Source organism: Colletotrichum navitas (genome assembly GCF_030913465.1).
Source record: "Colletotrichum navitas strain CBS 125086 chromosome Unknown LY79scaffold_2, whole genome shotgun sequence".
NCBI lineage: Eukaryota > Fungi > Ascomycota > Sordariomycetes > Glomerellales > Glomerellaceae > Colletotrichum > Colletotrichum navitas.
The window spans coordinates 983,649-1,001,708 of record NW_026850548.1 but is presented as its reverse complement, the minus strand read 5'-3'; the positions used below and the strand labels follow the sequence as shown (position 1 = coordinate 1,001,708).

At 53.5% G+C, this 18,060-nt stretch overlaps 10 protein-coding genes and 1 non-coding gene across 11 annotated transcripts; 5 read left to right on the top strand and 6 right to left on the bottom strand.

Annotated features, from left to right (window-relative positions):
• Positions 1–7: 7 nt before the first annotated feature.
• Positions 8–1,163, bottom strand: LY79DRAFT_535621 (NADH ubiquinone oxidoreductase subunit NDUFA12). Its single transcript, XM_060556526.1, has 5 exons — positions 1,050–1,163; positions 974–994; positions 835–919; positions 563–764; positions 8–501 (listed from the first exon to the last, which is right to left on the bottom strand). Exons 1-5 carry the CDS (start codon positions 1,098–1,100, stop codon positions 450–452), a joined length of 411 nt encoding a protein of 136 aa, XP_060420205.1. The 5' UTR covers positions 1,101–1,163; the 3' UTR covers positions 8–449.
• A 330-nt stretch (positions 1,164–1,493) lies between these two features.
• LY79DRAFT_504422 (uncharacterized protein) lies at positions 1,494–3,133 on the top strand (the record flags this gene model as incomplete). The annotated part of the gene is made up of 4 exons (XM_060553507.1): positions 1,494–1,655; positions 1,711–1,782; positions 1,841–2,121; positions 2,170–3,133. The coding sequence occupies 4 exons, from the start codon at positions 1,494–1,496 to the stop codon at positions 3,131–3,133; spliced, it is 1,479 nt and encodes a 492-aa protein (XP_060420204.1).
• Positions 3,134–3,495: 362 nt separating this feature from the next.
• On the bottom strand, positions 3,496–3,581 carry LY79DRAFT_t17. Its single transcript has one exon. It is a non-coding gene; the product is annotated as a tRNA-Glu (tRNA).
• Positions 3,582–3,977: 396 nt separating this feature from the next.
• On the top strand, positions 3,978–4,846 carry LY79DRAFT_535612 (NADH2 dehydrogenase subunit 14K). The gene is made up of 2 exons (XM_060556525.1): positions 3,978–4,154; positions 4,302–4,846. Exons 1-2 carry the CDS (start codon positions 4,121–4,123, stop codon positions 4,526–4,528), a joined length of 261 nt encoding a protein of 86 aa, XP_060420203.1. The 5' UTR covers positions 3,978–4,120; the 3' UTR covers positions 4,529–4,846.
• A 607-nt stretch (positions 4,847–5,453) lies between these two features.
• LY79DRAFT_504475 (initiation factor 2 subunit family protein) lies at positions 5,454–6,900 on the bottom strand (the record flags this gene model as incomplete). The annotated part of the gene is made up of 2 exons (XM_060553513.1): positions 5,454–6,284; positions 6,340–6,900. 2 exons carry the CDS (start codon positions 6,898–6,900, stop codon positions 5,454–5,456), a joined length of 1,392 nt encoding a protein of 463 aa, XP_060420202.1.
• An 866-nt stretch (positions 6,901–7,766) lies between these two features.
• On the bottom strand, positions 7,767–9,159 carry LY79DRAFT_535610 (translation initiation factor IF-3). The gene has a single exon (XM_060556524.1). The coding sequence runs from the start codon at positions 8,899–8,901 to the stop codon at positions 8,062–8,064; it is 840 nt and encodes a 279-aa protein (XP_060420201.1). The 5' UTR covers positions 8,902–9,159; the 3' UTR covers positions 7,767–8,061.
• A 159-nt stretch (positions 9,160–9,318) lies between these two features.
• Positions 9,319–9,869, top strand: LY79DRAFT_504536 (peptidase S24/S26A/S26B/S26C; the record flags this gene model as incomplete). The annotated part of the gene is made up of 2 exons (XM_060553517.1): positions 9,319–9,624; positions 9,690–9,869. The coding sequence occupies 2 exons, from the start codon at positions 9,319–9,321 to the stop codon at positions 9,867–9,869; spliced, it is 486 nt and encodes a 161-aa protein (XP_060420200.1).
• Positions 9,870–10,440: 571 nt separating this feature from the next.
• LY79DRAFT_586261 (armadillo-type protein) lies at positions 10,441–12,482 on the bottom strand (the record flags this gene model as incomplete). Its single annotated transcript, XM_060560609.1, has 7 exons — positions 10,441–10,772; positions 10,823–11,572; positions 11,634–11,879; positions 11,935–12,048; positions 12,139–12,259; positions 12,316–12,401; positions 12,455–12,482. 7 exons carry the CDS (start codon positions 12,480–12,482, stop codon positions 10,441–10,443), a joined length of 1,677 nt encoding a protein of 558 aa, XP_060420199.1.
• Positions 12,483–14,145: 1,663 nt separating this feature from the next.
• On the bottom strand, positions 14,146–15,085 carry LY79DRAFT_535602 (uncharacterized protein). The gene is made up of 3 exons (XM_060556523.1): positions 14,521–15,085; positions 14,385–14,471; positions 14,146–14,322 (listed from the first exon to the last, which is right to left on the bottom strand). The coding sequence occupies exons 1-3, from the start codon at positions 14,745–14,747 to the stop codon at positions 14,247–14,249; spliced, it is 390 nt and encodes a 129-aa protein (XP_060420198.1). The 5' UTR covers positions 14,748–15,085; the 3' UTR covers positions 14,146–14,246.
• A 366-nt stretch (positions 15,086–15,451) lies between these two features.
• On the top strand, positions 15,452–16,944 carry LY79DRAFT_575270 (uncharacterized protein; the record flags this gene model as incomplete). Its single annotated transcript, XM_060559693.1, has 4 exons — positions 15,452–15,712; positions 15,898–16,021; positions 16,077–16,226; positions 16,283–16,944. The coding sequence occupies 4 exons, from the start codon at positions 15,452–15,454 to the stop codon at positions 16,942–16,944; spliced, it is 1,197 nt and encodes a 398-aa protein (XP_060420197.1).
• A 503-nt stretch (positions 16,945–17,447) lies between these two features.
• LY79DRAFT_145608 (uncharacterized protein) lies at positions 17,448–18,012 on the top strand. The gene has a single exon (XM_060551002.1). The coding sequence runs from the start codon at positions 17,606–17,608 to the stop codon at positions 17,963–17,965; it is 360 nt and encodes a 119-aa protein (XP_060420196.1). The 5' UTR covers positions 17,448–17,605; the 3' UTR covers positions 17,966–18,012.
• Positions 18,013–18,060: the final 48 nt, after the last annotated feature.

Genomic DNA, 18,060 nt, shown 5'->3' with positions numbered 1-18,060 from the left:
AGAAACGCCAGTAAAACCATTAGCCATTCATCTTAAATTGCGCGAGGCTATGCCATGGGTAGGCCCTGAGATTAGATTGTAAGCTTCATGATGACAAGCAGGCTTGTTGCATTTCGGCATTCATAAAGCAGGGTATTCCCCAAATGTAGAGGGCCTTGCTCCTATAGCTTACAAGCCGCCAACACTGGTTGTTCGCCTGTCCAGCTTCCACGCTTGTTCGCATACCAGTATGTTCCAAAGTGCTTCCAGGAAACTCTGGCAATTCCAAGAATGGTTTAGAATCCTGGTGTTCAGACGAGAACTTTGGATGCGCTGCTGTTACTCGATTCTTGTCATATTCGTACGAATTCACTTTGCAACACACATGGTGATATTGATCACAAAGCAGAACCCCTGAATTTTGCGTCGAGCGGCCTTGGATATATACATTCATTCCAATATCTCAAAACTCATTGTCTCTCAATAGCCTTGGGCTCCCAAGAGGAAACCTTTGGCTTGGTCCTGAGGCACCTGATATCAGTATCCCCGCAAGTTGCTCCGAAAAATACCCATAAGAACTTACGTGTTATATGTCTTAAAAGCTCCTGGTGTCGCAGTGAAGTTGGGAAGAACGTGCGGGACCTCCCACTTCCGCGTCTTGGTCTGAAGAAGAGCATCCTCGGTGGGCGGCTTGTCAACCATGTACGCCAGCCACGCGTGCCAACCAGGCTCAACCTGGGCAGAGTCGTAGTCATGCTTCTTAAAGTCCACCCATCGCGTACGCACTGTCAGCCCCTTTCGTTAGTCCTTTCTCCCTCCTTCATCGCAACGGCCGATCGAGGAGGGGATCCATACGGGGAAGTTCGTCGTTGTTCTCGTAGAACTTGTTGCCCGCCTTGTCCTCGCCGACTAGACGACCGTGTTTGGTGTCGCCAATGTACTATTCTCGAGCGTTAGAGGGGAAATGGCGATCGGGGGTTCGGGGGCCATGTACCAGCATCTGGCGGAAGTATTCCTGCAGGAGAAGGTTAGCAACGGTGACACCGGCGGCGCGGGAATTGGTTACATACCTTAATGCCAATCTTGCGCAGGTTGTTGAACGTTCTCGCGGGGGTCGACATGGTGGCGGCTGGTCAATTGACCTCGAGGAGCTATACAGACGACGACGTGATTGAAGACTTGACGTTCCGAAGGTTGAACGACGCAGGTCCCAGGGTGGAGCTCTGGATTACATAACCTCGAAGACCATTGGGCTTTGGACTCCCTTGCGCTCCCGGCAAAACCCGCCACCAATGACGGAGCTTCATGCACGCACCCATGTCTCTAGGATCTCGAAGCTCTGCTGTTTTGTATGAGCTTTTGATTAAGCATCTTGGAAATCGCCAGGTCCTAAACTTCCAGTCGACCGACGCGCGATGATTGTCCGCGGTGTCTCGCGGTGCTCTACGAAGCTCAAAATCCCCTTCGCCCAAACGAATGTTACACGTGCACGACCGCAATGCCGACGATTCGCAATGCCTTCTGCCGGTACCCCATCGGCCTCGAACTCCGGTAGCGCTGCTGGCATGCTTGCGCCGTTCGCAAACGAGCTCGACAAGATCGCACCATCCTTCAGCGTCAATGGCTCTCAGATCCAGATCATTAGAACACCGGCCGATTTTTATGAAACACTCAAGGTGTGCACCACTCGCGAGTGCAATGGACTTAGGGACGGGTCTAACCCAGGCATAGGAGCGGATACGGAACGCAAAGAGGAGGATATTCTTGTCCACTCTGTACATCGGAAAGACAGAGAAGGAGCTGGTACGTTTTCGTATATACGAATCTGTTGGAATTGGCGGTTAATAACCTCCATTTCCAGATTGCGACTCTCCAGGAAGCGCTGCGAAACAACCCCGAGCTAAAGCTCAGCATCCTGACGGACGCCCTACGGGGCACTCGAGAGGAGCCGAACCCGTCGTGCGCCTCTCTGCTTGCACCGCTCGTTTCTGAGTTTGGCGCGGATAGAGTCGAGATTCGGATGTATCACACACCCAACCTGACAGGCGTAAGGAAGAAGTACATACCCAAGCGGATCAACGAGGGATGGGGACTGCAACACATGAAGCTGTACGGGATTGACGATGAAATCATTCTCTCTGGGTACGACATTGATGCACTATGACACACTCTCGGCTAATAGAAATACAGAGCAAACCTCTCTTCCGATTACTTCACAAACCGACAAGATCGCTACCACCTCTTCTCCTCCAAGGACGTCACCGACTACTTCTGGAACATACACCATGGTGTCTCGTCCTTCAGCTTCCTTGTTGAGCCCTCAGAAGAAGCTGCTGGATTCACCTTGACCTGGCCCAAGTCCAATCCCGCACCCTCGCCGCTGGAAGAGCCGAAGCAGTTCATCGGCACCACCACACCAACCCTGGACGCCTTAATTTCGCCCAAGCAATCTGCTTCGGCAGATGCAGGCAAGGACACCAAGGTGTATATGCTGGCTCAACTGTCCCAGCTCATGAAGCCCGATACCTCGACGGAGCTCCCTGCCATTACTCACGTATTATCGACACTCAGCAAGCCTGAATACACAGGCTCGTCATGGACCTTTACTGCGGGATACTTCAACCCTGCGCCATCATTGACTAAGCTGCTGCTATCAACCGCATCACGGAACAACGTGGTTATTACCGCCTCGCAGCAGGCGAACGGGTTTTACCAATCTCCCGGCGTATCCGGTCTCTTGCCGGGCGCCTACACCCTCCTCGCCCGCCGATTCGTCCGCGCTGTTCATGAACGCAGGCTCGATGATTCCATTGTCCTGAAGGAGTGGCGCAAGGGGACAGTTGGCGAGCCCGGCGGGTGGACCTACCATGCCAAAGGCCTCTGGATCACGCTTCCGGGAGACCAGAACCCCTCGATTAGCATCGTGGGGAGCTCAAACTACACGAAGCGTAGTTATTCGCATGACCTAGAGGCTGGCGCCATGATCCTGACCAAAGACGAGGACCTCAAGAAGCGCCTTGGTCAGGAGCAGACGTGGCTTCAAGAACACGCTGAGCGTGTTACTCGCGAAGACTTTTCCAAGAACGAGAGACGGGTCGGTCTTCAAGTAAGGATAGCTATGTGGATCGCCCAGGCAGTTGGCGGTGCCTTGTAAAATGTGCAATGTATTATTATGGGAGAGGACATTCGGCGCACTCGAACAAGTTCACTTCGGTCTGTGTACAATCTAAATAATACAATAAATGATACCCGTAATGTTGACAATCTAAGTTGCTATTGATGGATAAACTGATAAGTGAATCCCTTGTCTCCATGCCCTGTGTAAAACAATGTAACCAGCCCGCATACTTAGAGGATGCATGCATCTAGGTCACGTCGCAAGACATGAAATAATTGAATCGAATACCATTCCTTCAATGACCGGGATATTTTCTTCCTTTTCTACTTATTTTCTTCTTATCACGTCTCTCAGTGTCACTTAGTTCAGTAAAACAAGAGGGCAAAAAAGGCAAAATGTTCCGAAACCGAGAATCGAACTCGGGGCTATGCCTAACCTCTCAAGAGATGAGAGGGCATCATGTTGGCCACTACACCATATCGGATGCTGTTACAGGACTAACAATGATGTAGACCTAAGTATCTTTGGTGCTTTCTGATTCGTATCCTTGCAGACGGGACTCCTGTTCGCCTCCTTTTGAACCAAGAAGCCAGAGCCCTTGCTGAAGCTAGTTCTTGATCAAGTCTTTATCTCTTGAAGAAAGTCTGTCTGATTTCTTTCTGCATAAATTTCTTCTCTTCTTCATTGACCCAATACGTGTTTTCTCCTGTTTTAACAGCGCTGTCCCGCCGCCTGAACCCCCAGCCCTCCAGGGGACTTATAGTGCTACAAGCCGCCCAGCGCGCCACCGAATCGGAAAAACTGGATTTGCAATTGTTCCGGCCCAGGTACCGGCGACCCGGCGGGTACGCGGACCACACCTTCAATCCGGGGAGAGCGTACGGACAAGCTTCGACATCATCCACGATCGAACCCCCCCCCGACGCAATCGCGAAACGAAGGAAGCGGCGCCCATTCCCTTCGACACTGGTCAATTGACACGCCCTACTCCCTCTCCGACAAGAACCCTTTCTACAATCGACAATGGTCGGCAGGATCCTCTTCTGGAGTGGCTTCGGTGCGTGATACATCCTCCTCTCCCCGTGCCCTTTCCCCTTGCAGCTTCGCGTCGTCACATACGCCGGCCACGCTCCCGCCCCCTTCTCCACACATGCGGCACCCTCGCGACCGGAAAAGCCATAACTGACTAAAACCCCTTCGACAGGCTTCGCCGTCCGCTTCTGGCAGATGGGCATCGAGATGCGCCCCTTCTTCAACAAGGAGTCCCTCTGGGCCTACCCGGCATACATGCTCGGCGGCGGTAGCTTCGGCTACTGGCTGCAGGGTGTCGATGAGAAGCAGACGTCTATTCTGAGCGAGCGCAAGTCGATCCTGCTTGAGAAGCGCGCGAGGGCGGCGGCGCGCAAGGAGGAGGAGGCTGCCAAGGCATAGACGACGGATGCTTTCCAACACCCAGCTACGGCTGACGGAAGCTGTAAGTCAAATAGAAAAGGAGAGAGGGGGCAGACAGAGAAACCAGCATCAAGAAGGAAAATTCGAGAAAGGAGGGGCGATGGCGTTGCGTGTGGAATCGGGTATCCCGTCGTCAAACCATCCGAGACAGAGGATGGGACCACGCTGCGCGGTGCCCTTCATGGCTGGCTGAGATTGCCAATTGGGGAATCCCCTTCACTACAGGGAACAAATTCCCTTTTGTACATATGGCGTTTAGAGAGTGGGCTGAATCGACGCTGTGAAACTCGTTAAGCAATGCACCCCCTCCCTGGCGATTGATTTGCCGCTGTGATAGACCACCCGCTCCAAGAGCGAAAAAAGAATCGCCTAAACCCGTACCGTCGCAGTGCCTTAGCTGGACGGGATGAGACGGGGTGTATGTCTTACCAAGAGGACCAAGGAACATCTCTCGGCCAAGGCTGCCCAGGTAAAATAAATTGATACACGAAAGAAGATGCGGGAACTTCAATGACCAGGATGCTGGAAAGGGTCACTGCGGGTAGACCGCTTGTGCAACTGGTGATAACGTTATATTAATGAGCAACGTACGTTGTGTCTTCTATATGCATGCCTGACGACGAAAGAGTATACATATGCACACCGCACAGATAACCTGCTACTACCGCATGAGATCATGTACAGACTTGTGATTGATGGCCAAATGGTCTATGGTGCAACTCTACTCGAACCAGCTTGGTTTTGGTATCTATCTTAAGCCAAAGATGAGCAAAAGTCTTCCCCCACCAATGCCAAAATACTTTAAGAAGCCAACGGCATCATGCATTCCAGCCTCCATCACATGCCTCCAGAAGTTATGCCTCAACTTCTCATTACCCACCGTGGTTTTCCTTGGTCTCCACGCTTACAGCTCCTCCAGCTTCCTGAGAATCGCCGGCACAGATACGGGCGACGTGATGCCCAGCTCCGTGACCACGACGGAGATGTAACGATCACGCGTGGTGTCGAACAGCAGCCGAAACCCTTCCTCGGTGTTCTGCTCCGGGTCGATCTCGTTGTAAGTGAGCGAGTCCATGGCGACCCTCTCGGTAAAGTTGATGGTCTCGCTGAGCGCCACGACGCGGACGCCCTGGTCCGCTGCGGCGATGGCGATGTCGCTCGTGCCGGCGCGGGCGTACATGGCGCCGTTGCTGAACATGGCCTCGGCGCCGACCAGCACGCGCGACGTCTCGCGGAGGTGGTCGCGCATGGCGCTCAGGTCCGGGCAGTAGGCGACTTCGAGGCCGCCATCGCTGCCGGGCAAGTCGCGCAGACGCTTGGCGAAGTCGCGGCCGGTGTTCTCGAATGGGTCATCCACAACCACGACGGAGAAGCGCTTGCCGTCGGCGCGGGCTTGGCGCAGGGCGCGCTCGACGAGCGGGTGGTAGGCATAGGTCAGGACAGTCTCGCCGTCCTCGATGCTATCGGCGGCGGTCTTGACAATGACAAAGTCGGCCAGGGTTATGCGCTCGCGGATGAAGTTGTCGATGGACTCGCTGAGGAGCTTCTTGGCATCGATGTCGGGCAGGTCAATGTCGATTTTGCTGACCTGGAGCTTGAGCCAGCGGACGGCGTTGCCCATGGAAAAGCACATGGGCCGGCATGCCGAGAGGTACTCGATCTGTGGGTTCAGGATGTGTGATGTAAAGTGGCGCGAGAATGTGTTGCCTGGGGGCGTTGTGTAGGAGTCAATCACCTACTGCCGTGTTAGAGCCAAGTCATACCGCCGGATGCGAGGGCACAAGACCAACCTTCTTGAACGCCAGCAGAGTCGCCTCCAATCTCGTGGTGCTGTCGCTGATCACAAACGCGCTCATCTGCTGACCCAATACCAGGACGGCCGGGTGGACATCCTTATCGGCTTCCGTCATATGTATCCTCTTAGCCATAGACAGGTGACTGAAGCACTCAGGGACCTTGGGCCTGTTGTCTTTGGGGGCAGCAACCGGAACGACCTTGACTGCCGAACTGCCCCTTGGGCCGCCAGCCTGGCTATATCCCTGGGGACCTTCCTGTCTTGGTTTCGACTTTCCTCCTTTGGCGTCGCCTGCTCCGCCCTGCTGGGCAACTCCCTGACCGAGCGGTGGTGCGGGTTGCGCTTCCTTGGCCTTTGCTCGTCTCGCTGCCTTCTCAGCCTTTGCCAATGCCTTCTTCTCGGCGCCTGAGAGCTTCTTCTCTCCTTCTGCAGGTTCTGCCGATGGATCCTTCTTCTGCGCCTTGTCGTCCTTCTGCTGAGATTGTTGAGCCTTCTTGTCCTCGGGAGTGGCCGTGGTGGCCGGAGGCGGCGCGGTATTTGGCGTTGATGTGGCCATTACGTCCTGATCCTTCCTTCCCTTGTTTCCCGTCGTAATAGCAGCGCGACGATTTTGTCTGCCCGATGTTTCGTTGGAATTTTTTAGGGCTTTGTCGTGGGTGGGCAGCGGTCGATTGGAGTGTCTTTAATCGGTCTTGGGAGGCTGAGAAGTTTTGGAGGGTTGAGTCACAGGGGTTTGCGAGGCGGGATGCGACGGGTGCCCCGCGCTAAAAGCTCGCTAAAGCTTAAGTGCATAGTGCGGGGAATGATGTCCCAGCTGTAACGCGAATCACCACTCAACTCGGGAGGTACAGTTACAAGGCGCTCCCTCTTGAGGTCACAGGTACCCAATGATAACCATATACACTGTAAAAAGAACGCTGTAAAAGTACCATGCTCGGCAACACAATATAAGGTTTTAGAAGAAATATCATAGAAGTATCCGGGTATCTACCGTATTGACTGAATTCGTAGGTAACAACCAGAGTTTGATCTTAACCCCGGAGATAAAGAGTACCACCCTCTTGGGATAAAGGTACTATAAACCTGACCTTGGTCTACCTGTAGCTGCCTCATAGCATCATCTGAATCACCACTCAGCGGCTGCAAATGGCTGCTGCAACCAGCTCCTTGTCCAGACAGAAGCTGCTCCAGATAGGTCTCTTCAGATAGGTCTCTTCAGATACGTAAGAAGTCAAAGGCAGATCTCAAAATATTCCATTGATCACGCAAATAACGGTTTGACAGGGGAAGGTTCAAGTCAATTTTCAGCCATCTGACCATAGTCTGAAGAATAATGGTCTGTTAGGCTCTGAACTTGCGTGACTAGGGGGTGAGGAGAAGACATGTGACTCACCCGTGTGCTTCAGCCCAGCAAATGAACCAATGTTTGCTGGGTTTCTAGCTCACACAGAGAGATGTTAAAGTTACAGAAATAAGAATCATTCTGGAAGCCTCGGTAGCAGGTATTCTATCAAGATGACTTAAAAAGTCGAGACACATTAGAGCCGCAGTAGCAAGAACATCGGCTCTGTATGCAGATCTACTATGCAGAAATCTGATGGATACTCTAATATACAGACAAAATCTATGACACAGCCTCAGGTGCATCCGTGTAAAATCATATCAGCATCCGTAGTCTGTCGCGGCCCAATCGTCCTAGGATGATCCCGCAGGCCTATCAGTTCTCCAAAGGCTCCGAAGACTCCGAGTTGACGGCAGAAGACTTGGAAGGAGCTTTCGCCGATGGTGGCGCATCCAGGTATAGCTTCATGACCTTGGGCGGCTGCCCATCCGCCGCCTTCCACTCTTTCGCACCACGGACTTCGGCAACGACGTCCCGCACCGCCTTCACAAGCGCCTCCGCTTCGTCACGTGTGGCCATCCTGCTACCCCTCTTCTTGGCGAAGATTACTTCGACCTTGTAGCCCTTCTCCAGGAAGCCCTTCATCTGCTTCATCTTATGGCCGAGGTCGTGCGACGCGATGGCCCAGTTGAGTTCGAGCTCCTTGATCCGCGCCAGCCTGCGCGCAGTCTCCTTCCTGGCCTTCTCCTGCTCTTTCTCGCGCTCTTTCTCGAGGCGCTTGTCGACGATGCGGCAGATGGCGTACTGTGGCTGGTCCCCCGTCGGGTTCGGCGGTGCCCGCGAGACCATCCGCAGGGACTGCGTGTCCAGGTCGAGCGACTGGAGCACCCGAGAGGTGTTGTGTGGGCCCGTCAGCTTGCTGTCTTCGCCGGCGATCAAGATTTGGCGGTCGCGGATCAGCACGTCGGCGGGGAGCCTTTGTGCAGCCTTCGGCTCTGGTGTTGCCGAACTGCTCGGCTTCCGGGGTCGGTGAATAAGGGCTGCGTGACGGGCGAAAGACTGCATCGGCGGCGACAATACTGGCGGTAGTGTTCTGGAGGCGGGATGGGCAAGGGCGCTTCGTCGGGCTAAGGCTTCCACCTTCTCAAAGGGCGAGACGAAGACCCTATAAAGGGCTGTCCTGTTGTAGTTGTACAGACATCGTGTGCCACTCATGTTGGATAGTTTTTATCTGAATTGCGACAGTTGCGATTCAGGGCTTTCTTCTGAGTCACAGTTCGGCCTCGTTTGTCTCCGTTCAATGTTTGCTCCTGTAGAAGGTAAAGATGATTGCAAGATGCAAAAATGAGGTGCGGAGGAGGCAGGCAAACAGGCAAGCAAGCAGGGAGGAACTTTCATATGGGGCCGGAGACGGCAGCTCTCGCACCAATCAAGTCGCGCAATGCGATGAGCTTTCGAATGGTCCAAGCTCTACATAGCGGAACCTCAGACGTCAGCCCAATCCGCTCGTCTCAGCACTTCCCGTTGTCGTTCCTCACTCGCTCTAGGTAGGTACACAACAGTCAGCAGACAGAAGGTTGTCCAAACAATCTGTATGCAACCACGATCGCGAATGCAAACGCTCCATCGATAATGGCGGGGAATCCTTTCCGCCTGGCCCTGAATGTGGGAAAAACCATGGCTTTTGCCCACATCTTCTGGGAATACGGCTACGCCTGTGGTCCTGCGTCCGGCCCTTCCATGCTCCCAACCTTTGAGATTACCGGTGAAAATCTCGTCGCGGACAAGCGCTATCGTTACGGTCGCGATGTCGCCGTCGGCGATCTGGTCTACTACAAGATCCCAATCTTCCCGAAGGCCACCGGTGTTAAGCGTGTGGTGGGCATGCCAGGCGACTTTGTACTGTTTAACAGCCCTGACTCACGGAAGGACATGATGGTTCAGGTACGAGCCGGCGTTGGCAATCATCCCATAAGCTCCCCTGCTAAAAGTAGCTACAATAGGTCCCCCAAGGGCATTGCTGGCTGGTTGGTGATAACCTGGAGGCCTCTAGAGACTCGCGGACGTACGGACCTGTGCCATTAGCTCTGATCGGGGGCAAAGTGGTGGCCAAAGGATTGTCTTTGTCCGGGGGCAAGTGGCTGGAAAACGGACTACGCGATATCCAAGAAGGCCGAAAGTGAGGCGCGGCCAAGTGGAATCGCACCGTGCCATCATGCGTGATTCAGGCAATACGAGACGCGACGGGCGAGATGTGAACCTCGGCCAATCACAAGCTGAATTATCACAGATTGTGAGTTGTGTTTGTGGTCTTCTAAAGTCTGATCCTAATTACAACGGGTAGGGGGAGCCAAAGGGCGCCAGGTGAAGGTTCATCAAGCCTGACGACAGGCCTAGTAATATGAGACATGTATGACCCGAGAAACGAGCCACGATGCTTGATACAAAGCAAAAGGTCTGGGTCGTCTCCGTGTAAGGAAAAAAAAAAACTAAAAAACTTGGCGTGGCCTCTGACGGCGGCCGCATCATCGTCCGCCAGGACATTGGCATGCCGAAATAAACGCTCCTTCAAGATGCTTCCACGCCGAAATATACACTCAACGTAACAACCGAATCTCATTCTGCATGCTGATTAACGCCGATAACACCACCAACCCAAGCCTCCAAGCCCCTTGGTCCTGCTGTAGTACCCCGGAAGAGAAATTGGTGAACAAAATAATGAAGTGAGATCCGTGTAGAGCGTTGCCGTCTTCCTTAGCCTTCGATGTGAGTTTTGGAGCCACTTTGGCCAAGCAGCTCCAGACACCGTTGTGCCAGGTTGACAACTTCGCCTTCGTCGTCGTCTTCAAACTCATTGTCCGGCTCGATCTGGCGATTCGCGATTTCCTTAATCTGGTCGACAATATCTTGCGCCTGGCCGATCAACTGAATAAGATTCTTGTCCTCAGACTCAAGCAGCTGAAGCAGAGTCCAGATCGCTATATGCTGGAATGTCGCATCGCCGCTTTGGAGGAACCTCGTCAGGTAACCGTGAATACCGCCGTTGGGCTCCTTCCAGTCCTGAACGAATACGGCATAGTCGCCGACTAGTTCTCATTGTCAGTTTGGTACTTAAAACGAGAAACATTCAACACACCTTTTGAAGAGAGATTGCCAAGAGCTGCAGCACTGTTGCCCTGAACTTCAATGCTGGGGGAATGTGTGAGGGGAATCAAGACCTCGAAGACCCCGAGGTTCAGGAGATGAGACTTCAGCTCGTCACTAAGAGCCAGAACCGCAATCGCAGCTGTCATCTCGGATTGGACCGTGACGGGCACATCGAGCACCAGCTGCTTGCACTTCTGAACAGCGCCCGCATCGAGGACGAGAGCTTTGTTGCGGTCAGAGCTGGCGGCCAGGTTCCTAAGGGTTGAGATGGCGTGGCATTGGATCTCTTCGTTCTCGGTAGACCCGAGAAGATCGACCAGCGGCTTTAGAAAACCGGCTTCGATGATGGGCGACTCGTTCAAAGGGTGTATGGAAATGTTTCGTATGCATGCAACGGCGGAGAGAATCAAAGGCAAGTAGGACGACGAAAGAAGTCGGAGTAGAGGGGCGAGGCCGTTTGACCGCACAATGTCCAGTTGGTACTTCTCGTCAGAGGCCAAGTTACGGAGCGCGAGGGCTGCCTGGCACTGAACCTTGGGTGACGAGGAATCCATAAGAGTGACGAGCGAGGAGACGAGCTTGGACTCTGTCTGAGCAAGCTTGCGGCGGTTGTTAGCATCAACAGCAATGTTGCTTAGAGCCGTCGTGCAGTAGTACTGAACATCGACGTCGGGCGAGGAGAGTAGCTGGACAAGAACAGGAATGGCCCCGGCATTAACGAGCTGCTGACGGTTCTCGTCTGTCGCATGGGTGTCAGTCCCGTATCCCTCAAGCTGATGTGCCAGTAAGAAAAGAAATACCTGAGTGTGTCATGTTGAGCAAGGCTCCAGTCGCGTTCCTCTGGACCCGCATGTCCCTGGACTTTGCCAGCCTCGTCAAGGGACCCAAAGCGCCCGACCGTGCTATCTTTGCCTTGTTCTCTTCGTGTGTGGCCAGGTTTGTAATGCAGCCGACTGCGTTGCACTGCACTTCGACGTTTGGCGATAGCATCTGCCTGATGAGGGGCGTAAGGCCACCAAGCTGGACAATCAAAACCTTATTCTCGGCTGATGACTTGGGTCAGTGTGCATCCTACAGTGCTGCTTGCGAAGGTGAACCTACTGTTGACCGCCAGGTTCCCTAATGCGGCACTGGCCGCGCGCTGGACTTCGATATCGGGACTTTGTAAGAGAAACAGGATGGGTTCAAGGGTATCACGGTCGACCTCGCGAACATCTGTAGCAGATCGTCAGCAAGTTACGGTGACGTAGGCTAAAACTATGCGAATGGCATTCGCGACTGCAAGCAGTCAGAGTGTCGACATACCTCGTTCTGTGATTTCGGCAAAAGTCAGACTCGCACTCCGTTGCAAGTCAATATTCTCGGAGAAGACAAGAGTGCTCAGAGCTCGGAGAGGTTCGCCCGAGAAGAAGTCGGTTTCACCCCGCTGAAACAAGTCAGTACTCAAGGTCAGAAAGATGGATCGTGGCAGAGAAGCCATACGTTTTCAAGATACTGAAGCAAGTCGGCAACGGCTTCCCTTTCGCTATCGGCGAGGACTGGCTCGTAGAGCCCATCGCGGGCTCTCCCTAGGCGATCACCATCAGCTTCGGCTCAGACGTAACGATCGAAAACCTAATACCTCCGCAGCAGGATTGGCAGACTCCCATGGCCGAGGTGGGCGACAAAGGCCAGTGTTGATGGTATCAGGACTCGATGTAGAGGTGGCGGATCGGAAAGCTGGTGCTTGTTTGTTTGGATGGATCCTCTCGTTCGCAACACGAGCGTTGTGGCAGCCCAACGACTGGAGGGATGGAAAGTGAACAGTGGCGTCGGCGGCTCGATAAAAGTACGGTTTTGTCGAACAGGCTGATTGAAGACGCACGCTCGATAGCAGTCAGTCGCCTCGGCGAATCGATGCTTCTTTGCTGGTCGGTGTGAGAGTCCCGGAATTCGGTCGGAGGATGGACGACTCAGTCGGTCAAATGAGGTTTTGGGAGGAAAGGCAACGGGAGGATGCTCTAGGTGCCTCGTGGAGCACTGACCCAGGATCAGGTTGCAGCAACCCGCGGCAAGAGCAATCGGGGCGGCAGCAAGCCACCGGGGCCCTCTCTAGCGTGCCTAGGTAGATAAGTATGTGAGGCTGGTGCGAGGTAAGGTGCCTGCCTGCCTACGATAGGTGGGGTGGGGTACGCACCAAGCAACGGGCAGCGAGCAAGCACAACAAAACAGCAGCACGAAAGAAAGGCCCGTGGAACCCAATGTGGGACTGATAACCTTGGGCCTTCTTACCCCTTCCGGCTTAGAGGTCCCAGAGAAAGGAGGTACAGTGTACACAGGAAGGTTCGAGTGTACCTGCAGCGTGCGCCGGCTTTTACTCGTAATGCGACTGGCCAGTGACTTATCCCCAGTGAGACGAAAACAGTGAAGGTACCCACCCACCGCCTCACTCTTTAATTTTTCCCGTCTGCAGCAAGACCCAGTCTTCCATGTCCCTCAGGCGACGCTGCCGCGCAATCCAAAACCTCGAGCTTGGGAAACGCGGACCACCTTGTTCCTTCCTTTACATGTGGGAACTCCAAAAGGCGCCTTCGATGATGACGCCTTATCTTTACACTTTTCAAGATGCCTTCTCCGGCTCAGGCATTTGACTTTGGGCAAGGGTGGACGAAGAAGCAAAGCCAAGAGCTGCCTCTAGAGGCATTCTTGGTAAACAACGCAAGCCACACTGGTGACATGATAGCTTGAAGTTGACGTGAATCCCTCTCCAGACCATCATCATCACGAACTTTTATTGCTCTTTCTTTCTCCCTCTCTCTCTCTCTCTCTCTCTCTCTCTCTCTCTGCATCGGAATCGTCTGGTCATCGTCATATCATCGCTGAGAGCTAGTGAGCGATTTCCAGAATGTTCTACTCACCTGAGGCAGCTGTGGCGATGCTCCTATCGTGGAATGAGTGTGCATAGAGGCTCGAGCAGAAGTGTACTGCTGACTGCAAGCTTACGTTCCTCCCTTCTACGATGTGCTCACTCACTGTCTTGGGGAGCTCTGCCTCGGTTATCTTGGGCCAGAGGAGGTTTCAGATGAACACGCCCAAGCTAGACATCGGCCTGCACTCTCAGTTGCCATGTTCCCTCCAGACTTGCCTTGATGGCTTGCACTTAGCAATAAGGCGCCAATATCAGAAGGGTCTCAGGGTCCAGTGTCACGCGAGGCCAAGTAGTTGTCACACATGTCGCCTAAAGCCAGCCAAGAACAGACCATCTTGTCAGACAGTGATGTTGGGTAATACAAGAAAAGACCCAACTGCTAGCTGTATTCACATTCAAGGTAGATTGCAATCGAATTTTTGTTGGTATCTGAACGATAAGCTGAGAATTTCAAATGGAAATTTAGGAAATGTCTTGAACTCGCATGTTCTTCGGAGATGTGTCTTCAGACCTTGAGCCAAGGCAAGACAAGCTGTCTTGGAAAAGGAAAGCGTCGGACAGCAACGGGCGGAGAGTCATCACTTGTTTCTCGTTAGCTAAATCTGACCCTGTTCTTCAATAAATATGTGTCGAGCCAGCCTACCGCCGCAGGCGCGGGGATCGGTTGAGTCCAGTCAGTGTTTTTGATCTCGGCCGGAATGCTGACGGCAGCTTCTTCACCAACAAGATGCTGTTTCTTGTTATTTGTCATTGTCGTTGCCCATCGCTCGACTGCCTACCTTGTAGCTGGGTGTGTCGCCTTGCGTGTGCATCCCCCCTCCCTTGTGGGTTCTGAAAAGGTCATCGGAGACATTGGACAGCACTGAAGAAACATGGTCGCATTTACTCTCCCCGTTTCTATAGTAGAAGTTTTGAGGTCATCACCAATGGCGAAACACGCCACCATGTCGCGGTCAGCCCCCGCACAACCTGGGAGGAAAAACCGCCAAGCATGAACAATGAGCATCTTTGCGACTCGGTCGATAATCACCGCATTCTGGCAACGCCAAATGTCAGCGCCAGCACCAGACACCAGACCGCGCTTGCGGGGGGATGAAGAAAAAAGAAAAAAAAAACAAGATCCAGACGGTCGATGTCCCCCCGGCCTACCTTAATCGGTTGGGTTTCGCCAAAGTCCAATGCAGTCACTTTTCGGGGCCTTATCTGTGGTAAAGATAAAGGGATAAAGGCTGGTTACAGAACAGGTACACTGCTCCGCAAGTGAGACAAGAGGGACACAGCTTAGATAAATGCTATTTGCTGCCAGTACCGGTGCCACTCCCGGTACCACCGCTGTAACTGTCCACACTAGGTAGGTCTCTTAACTAATCCTTACCTGCCTAGGTATCTACCTCAGGTACACTAGAGGTAGGCAAGTAGGAATCTTTCTCTCGCCTTACCTCATTGCTGCTGCACGTTGGGAGGGGAAAAAAGAGCAGCCCATGGGAAACTCACCACAAGGAGTCCGTCCAATCTAGCCCAGCCCATTATTCGGTCCACGGATTCCTCTCTTTCTCTCTTTTTCCCTCTTGGTTCCTGTTGCCTCTCATTCCGCTTACTGTCTCTGCCTCCCGTCTCTCCCGTCCCCGTCTCCCGCTTTCTTCGCACTCTTAGCCCGTCCAGCGTCCAGAGGGGCCACACGCGCGCCATTAGCCCTCGTACGACGACACTATGGACGACGCCTCCTCGGCTTCGAAGGGCAATGCCGATGCTGGCTCCATGCCCACGTCGCATCAGCAACGGTCTAGCGGTAGCGGTCCACTACAACCACCCGCAGTCGCTACTGTTGCGTCTATCGCGAGACCACATGGTCACGAGCTCCCCTTCGTCACGCCCTCATCCTATCTTCGACCGAGACCTTCTTCGTCCGCCGCTCGCAAAATGCCAGAGAAACCAGCCAGTCCGCTCGACAAGGATCAAATCCAGGGTCTGGTAAGCCACCCGTCTTCTTTGATCAACCCCGCGATCTTCGCGCGCCCCTCCGACCCCGTGCCCGTGCCCGATTTCGTTCCCTGATCAGAGCGAGCGCATGCGGGGTTGTTCCTCGGCCACGACGCCATCGTGAGGGGCACTTTTGTATCGCTCCGAGCTGTCGCTAACATTGCCCTCCTAACCAGAGATCCATTCGCGACTTCCTTAAAGTTCGAACTAGCTACGATGTCCTGCCGCTCTCCTTCCGCCTCATAGTGCTCGATAACGACCTTCTGATCAAGAAGAGTCTTAACATCCTCATCCAGAATGGTACGAGTCATGTTTCCCTCGATGCGCCGAGCATCTATTCTGACCTGCCCAACAGCTATCGTTTCTGCGCCGCTATGGGATTCGCACAATTCCAAGTTCGCCGGCCTCCTGACAGCGACAGATTACATTAACGTGATCCAGTACTATTGTCAGTTTCCCGACGAGATGCACAAACTGGAACAGTTCCGACTCAGCAGCTTGCGAGGTACGTTGTCCTAGATAGTCACACTAGCTCCGGGTTGCATGCCAACATGTCTGCAGATATCGAAAAGGCCATCGGGGCCTCCCCTCTCGAGACAGTGTCCGTCAACCCAATGAGACCTCTCTATGAGGCCTGTCGCCGCATGCTTAAGACGCGCGCTCGCCGAATTCCCCTGGTGGACGTAGACGACGAAACCGGCCGCGAGATGGTTGTCAGTGTCATAACACAGTACAGAATCCTTAAATTCATCGCTGTCAACAACGAACACAATACTGTCCTGTTGAAAAAGTCCCTCAGAGAGATTGGCTTGGGCACATATAAGAACCTCGCTACCGCCAAGATGAACGATTCAGTCCTCAACGTGGTCGACATGATGGTCAAGCAGAACATATCTTGCGTCCCTGTTGTGGATGCGCACAACCATCTCCTTAACGTCTTCGAAGCAGTCGACATCATTCCGTGTATCAAAGGGGGTGCGTACGAAGAGCTATCCTCCAGCGTTGGAGAGGCACTGTGCATGCGACCTGACGATTCGCCCGGAATCTACACTTGCAGTCCCGAGGACAGACTGGACTCAATCTTTGACACAGTTCGCAAGTCAAGAGTGCATCGTTTGATAGTAGTGGACGATGACAACCGACTCGTGGGTGTCATTTCCCTGTCAGACATACTCAAGTATGTACTCTTGCATGGAGAAGAAGATGATATCAACGAACCTTGAAGCTGGAACAAAATCGGAATTGCATAGAAGTAAGAGCGACGGATCCTCGCTGGAATGACTTGGGAAACGGTAGACATGGTATCAGCATGTGCCAGGCGTATGGAGGCGTAACTGGGAGGAGTACCAGACGGTGCGCGTACCTCATCATTATTTATTCGCTTCATTATAGAGGTTGGGGGGAGGTTACGGAGAAGCCGGCTGTCTGGCTGCATTACGAAATGAGAACATGCCCAACATTACACCCGGCCGCTGTCCCCCCGTGTAATGTGCTCTGTCCGCTGGTGGTGTCGCGGGCGCTGGATACTGGCCAGATGAGAGCGGCAGCAACGACGACAGCGGCTTCATCCGCCGCCGTGACTGAAAAATGATAACATCGCAGGTGCGGTCACGATAGGTACTGATGGACCACGGGGTTGACGGCAGGAGGCAGGCACGCCCTCATCTTCCACCTGCATGAGGTCCGATCATTTCGGTTTGGCAGGTGCATTGTCTTCACAGGAGGGCCGGCTGATATCATACGCTATCGGTCTCCCAGTCCTTTACGTTACTTCATAAATTGCCGTTGTTGGACATTCGATATTCTCCACCTTGAAGTCGAGCCAGTTGGCCTACTCGCTCGTATACGACGGTTTTGGTCAGCCACTCCCTGGTCTTTCTTCCGATGCAGCCTTACAATAATAATGAACCATCTTTACCCTCAGTCATGTCTCGAGACCCTGAGACCGGGACCCTCACAAGCCAAACCACGAGCACTGCACCGACCAGTACCGTGCCTCCTCGGCTACCTATAGCAGCCTCAATGGCATCTATCAACGCCAGTGATGTTGGTGGACGACCACTTGCAGCCTCGAACACCTTGCCAGTTTTGACCATCAAAGAAGGGCACCGAGGCAGACTTCTCCCGAGCAGCGCAACATGGACATCATCGATTGGGGATCTGGCCATGTTCTCAGATACGGACGACGTTCAGGATCGCCTAAGGTTTATTCAGGAGTACAATCGATTAGCCAAGAAGGTATAAAACATCTCGGTATCCACTCCAGGCTATTTAGCTGCGTCGGACCCTTCTGAAGGTTCTTGATCTTGGCTGACATGTACCCGTAGCACGGAATTCGA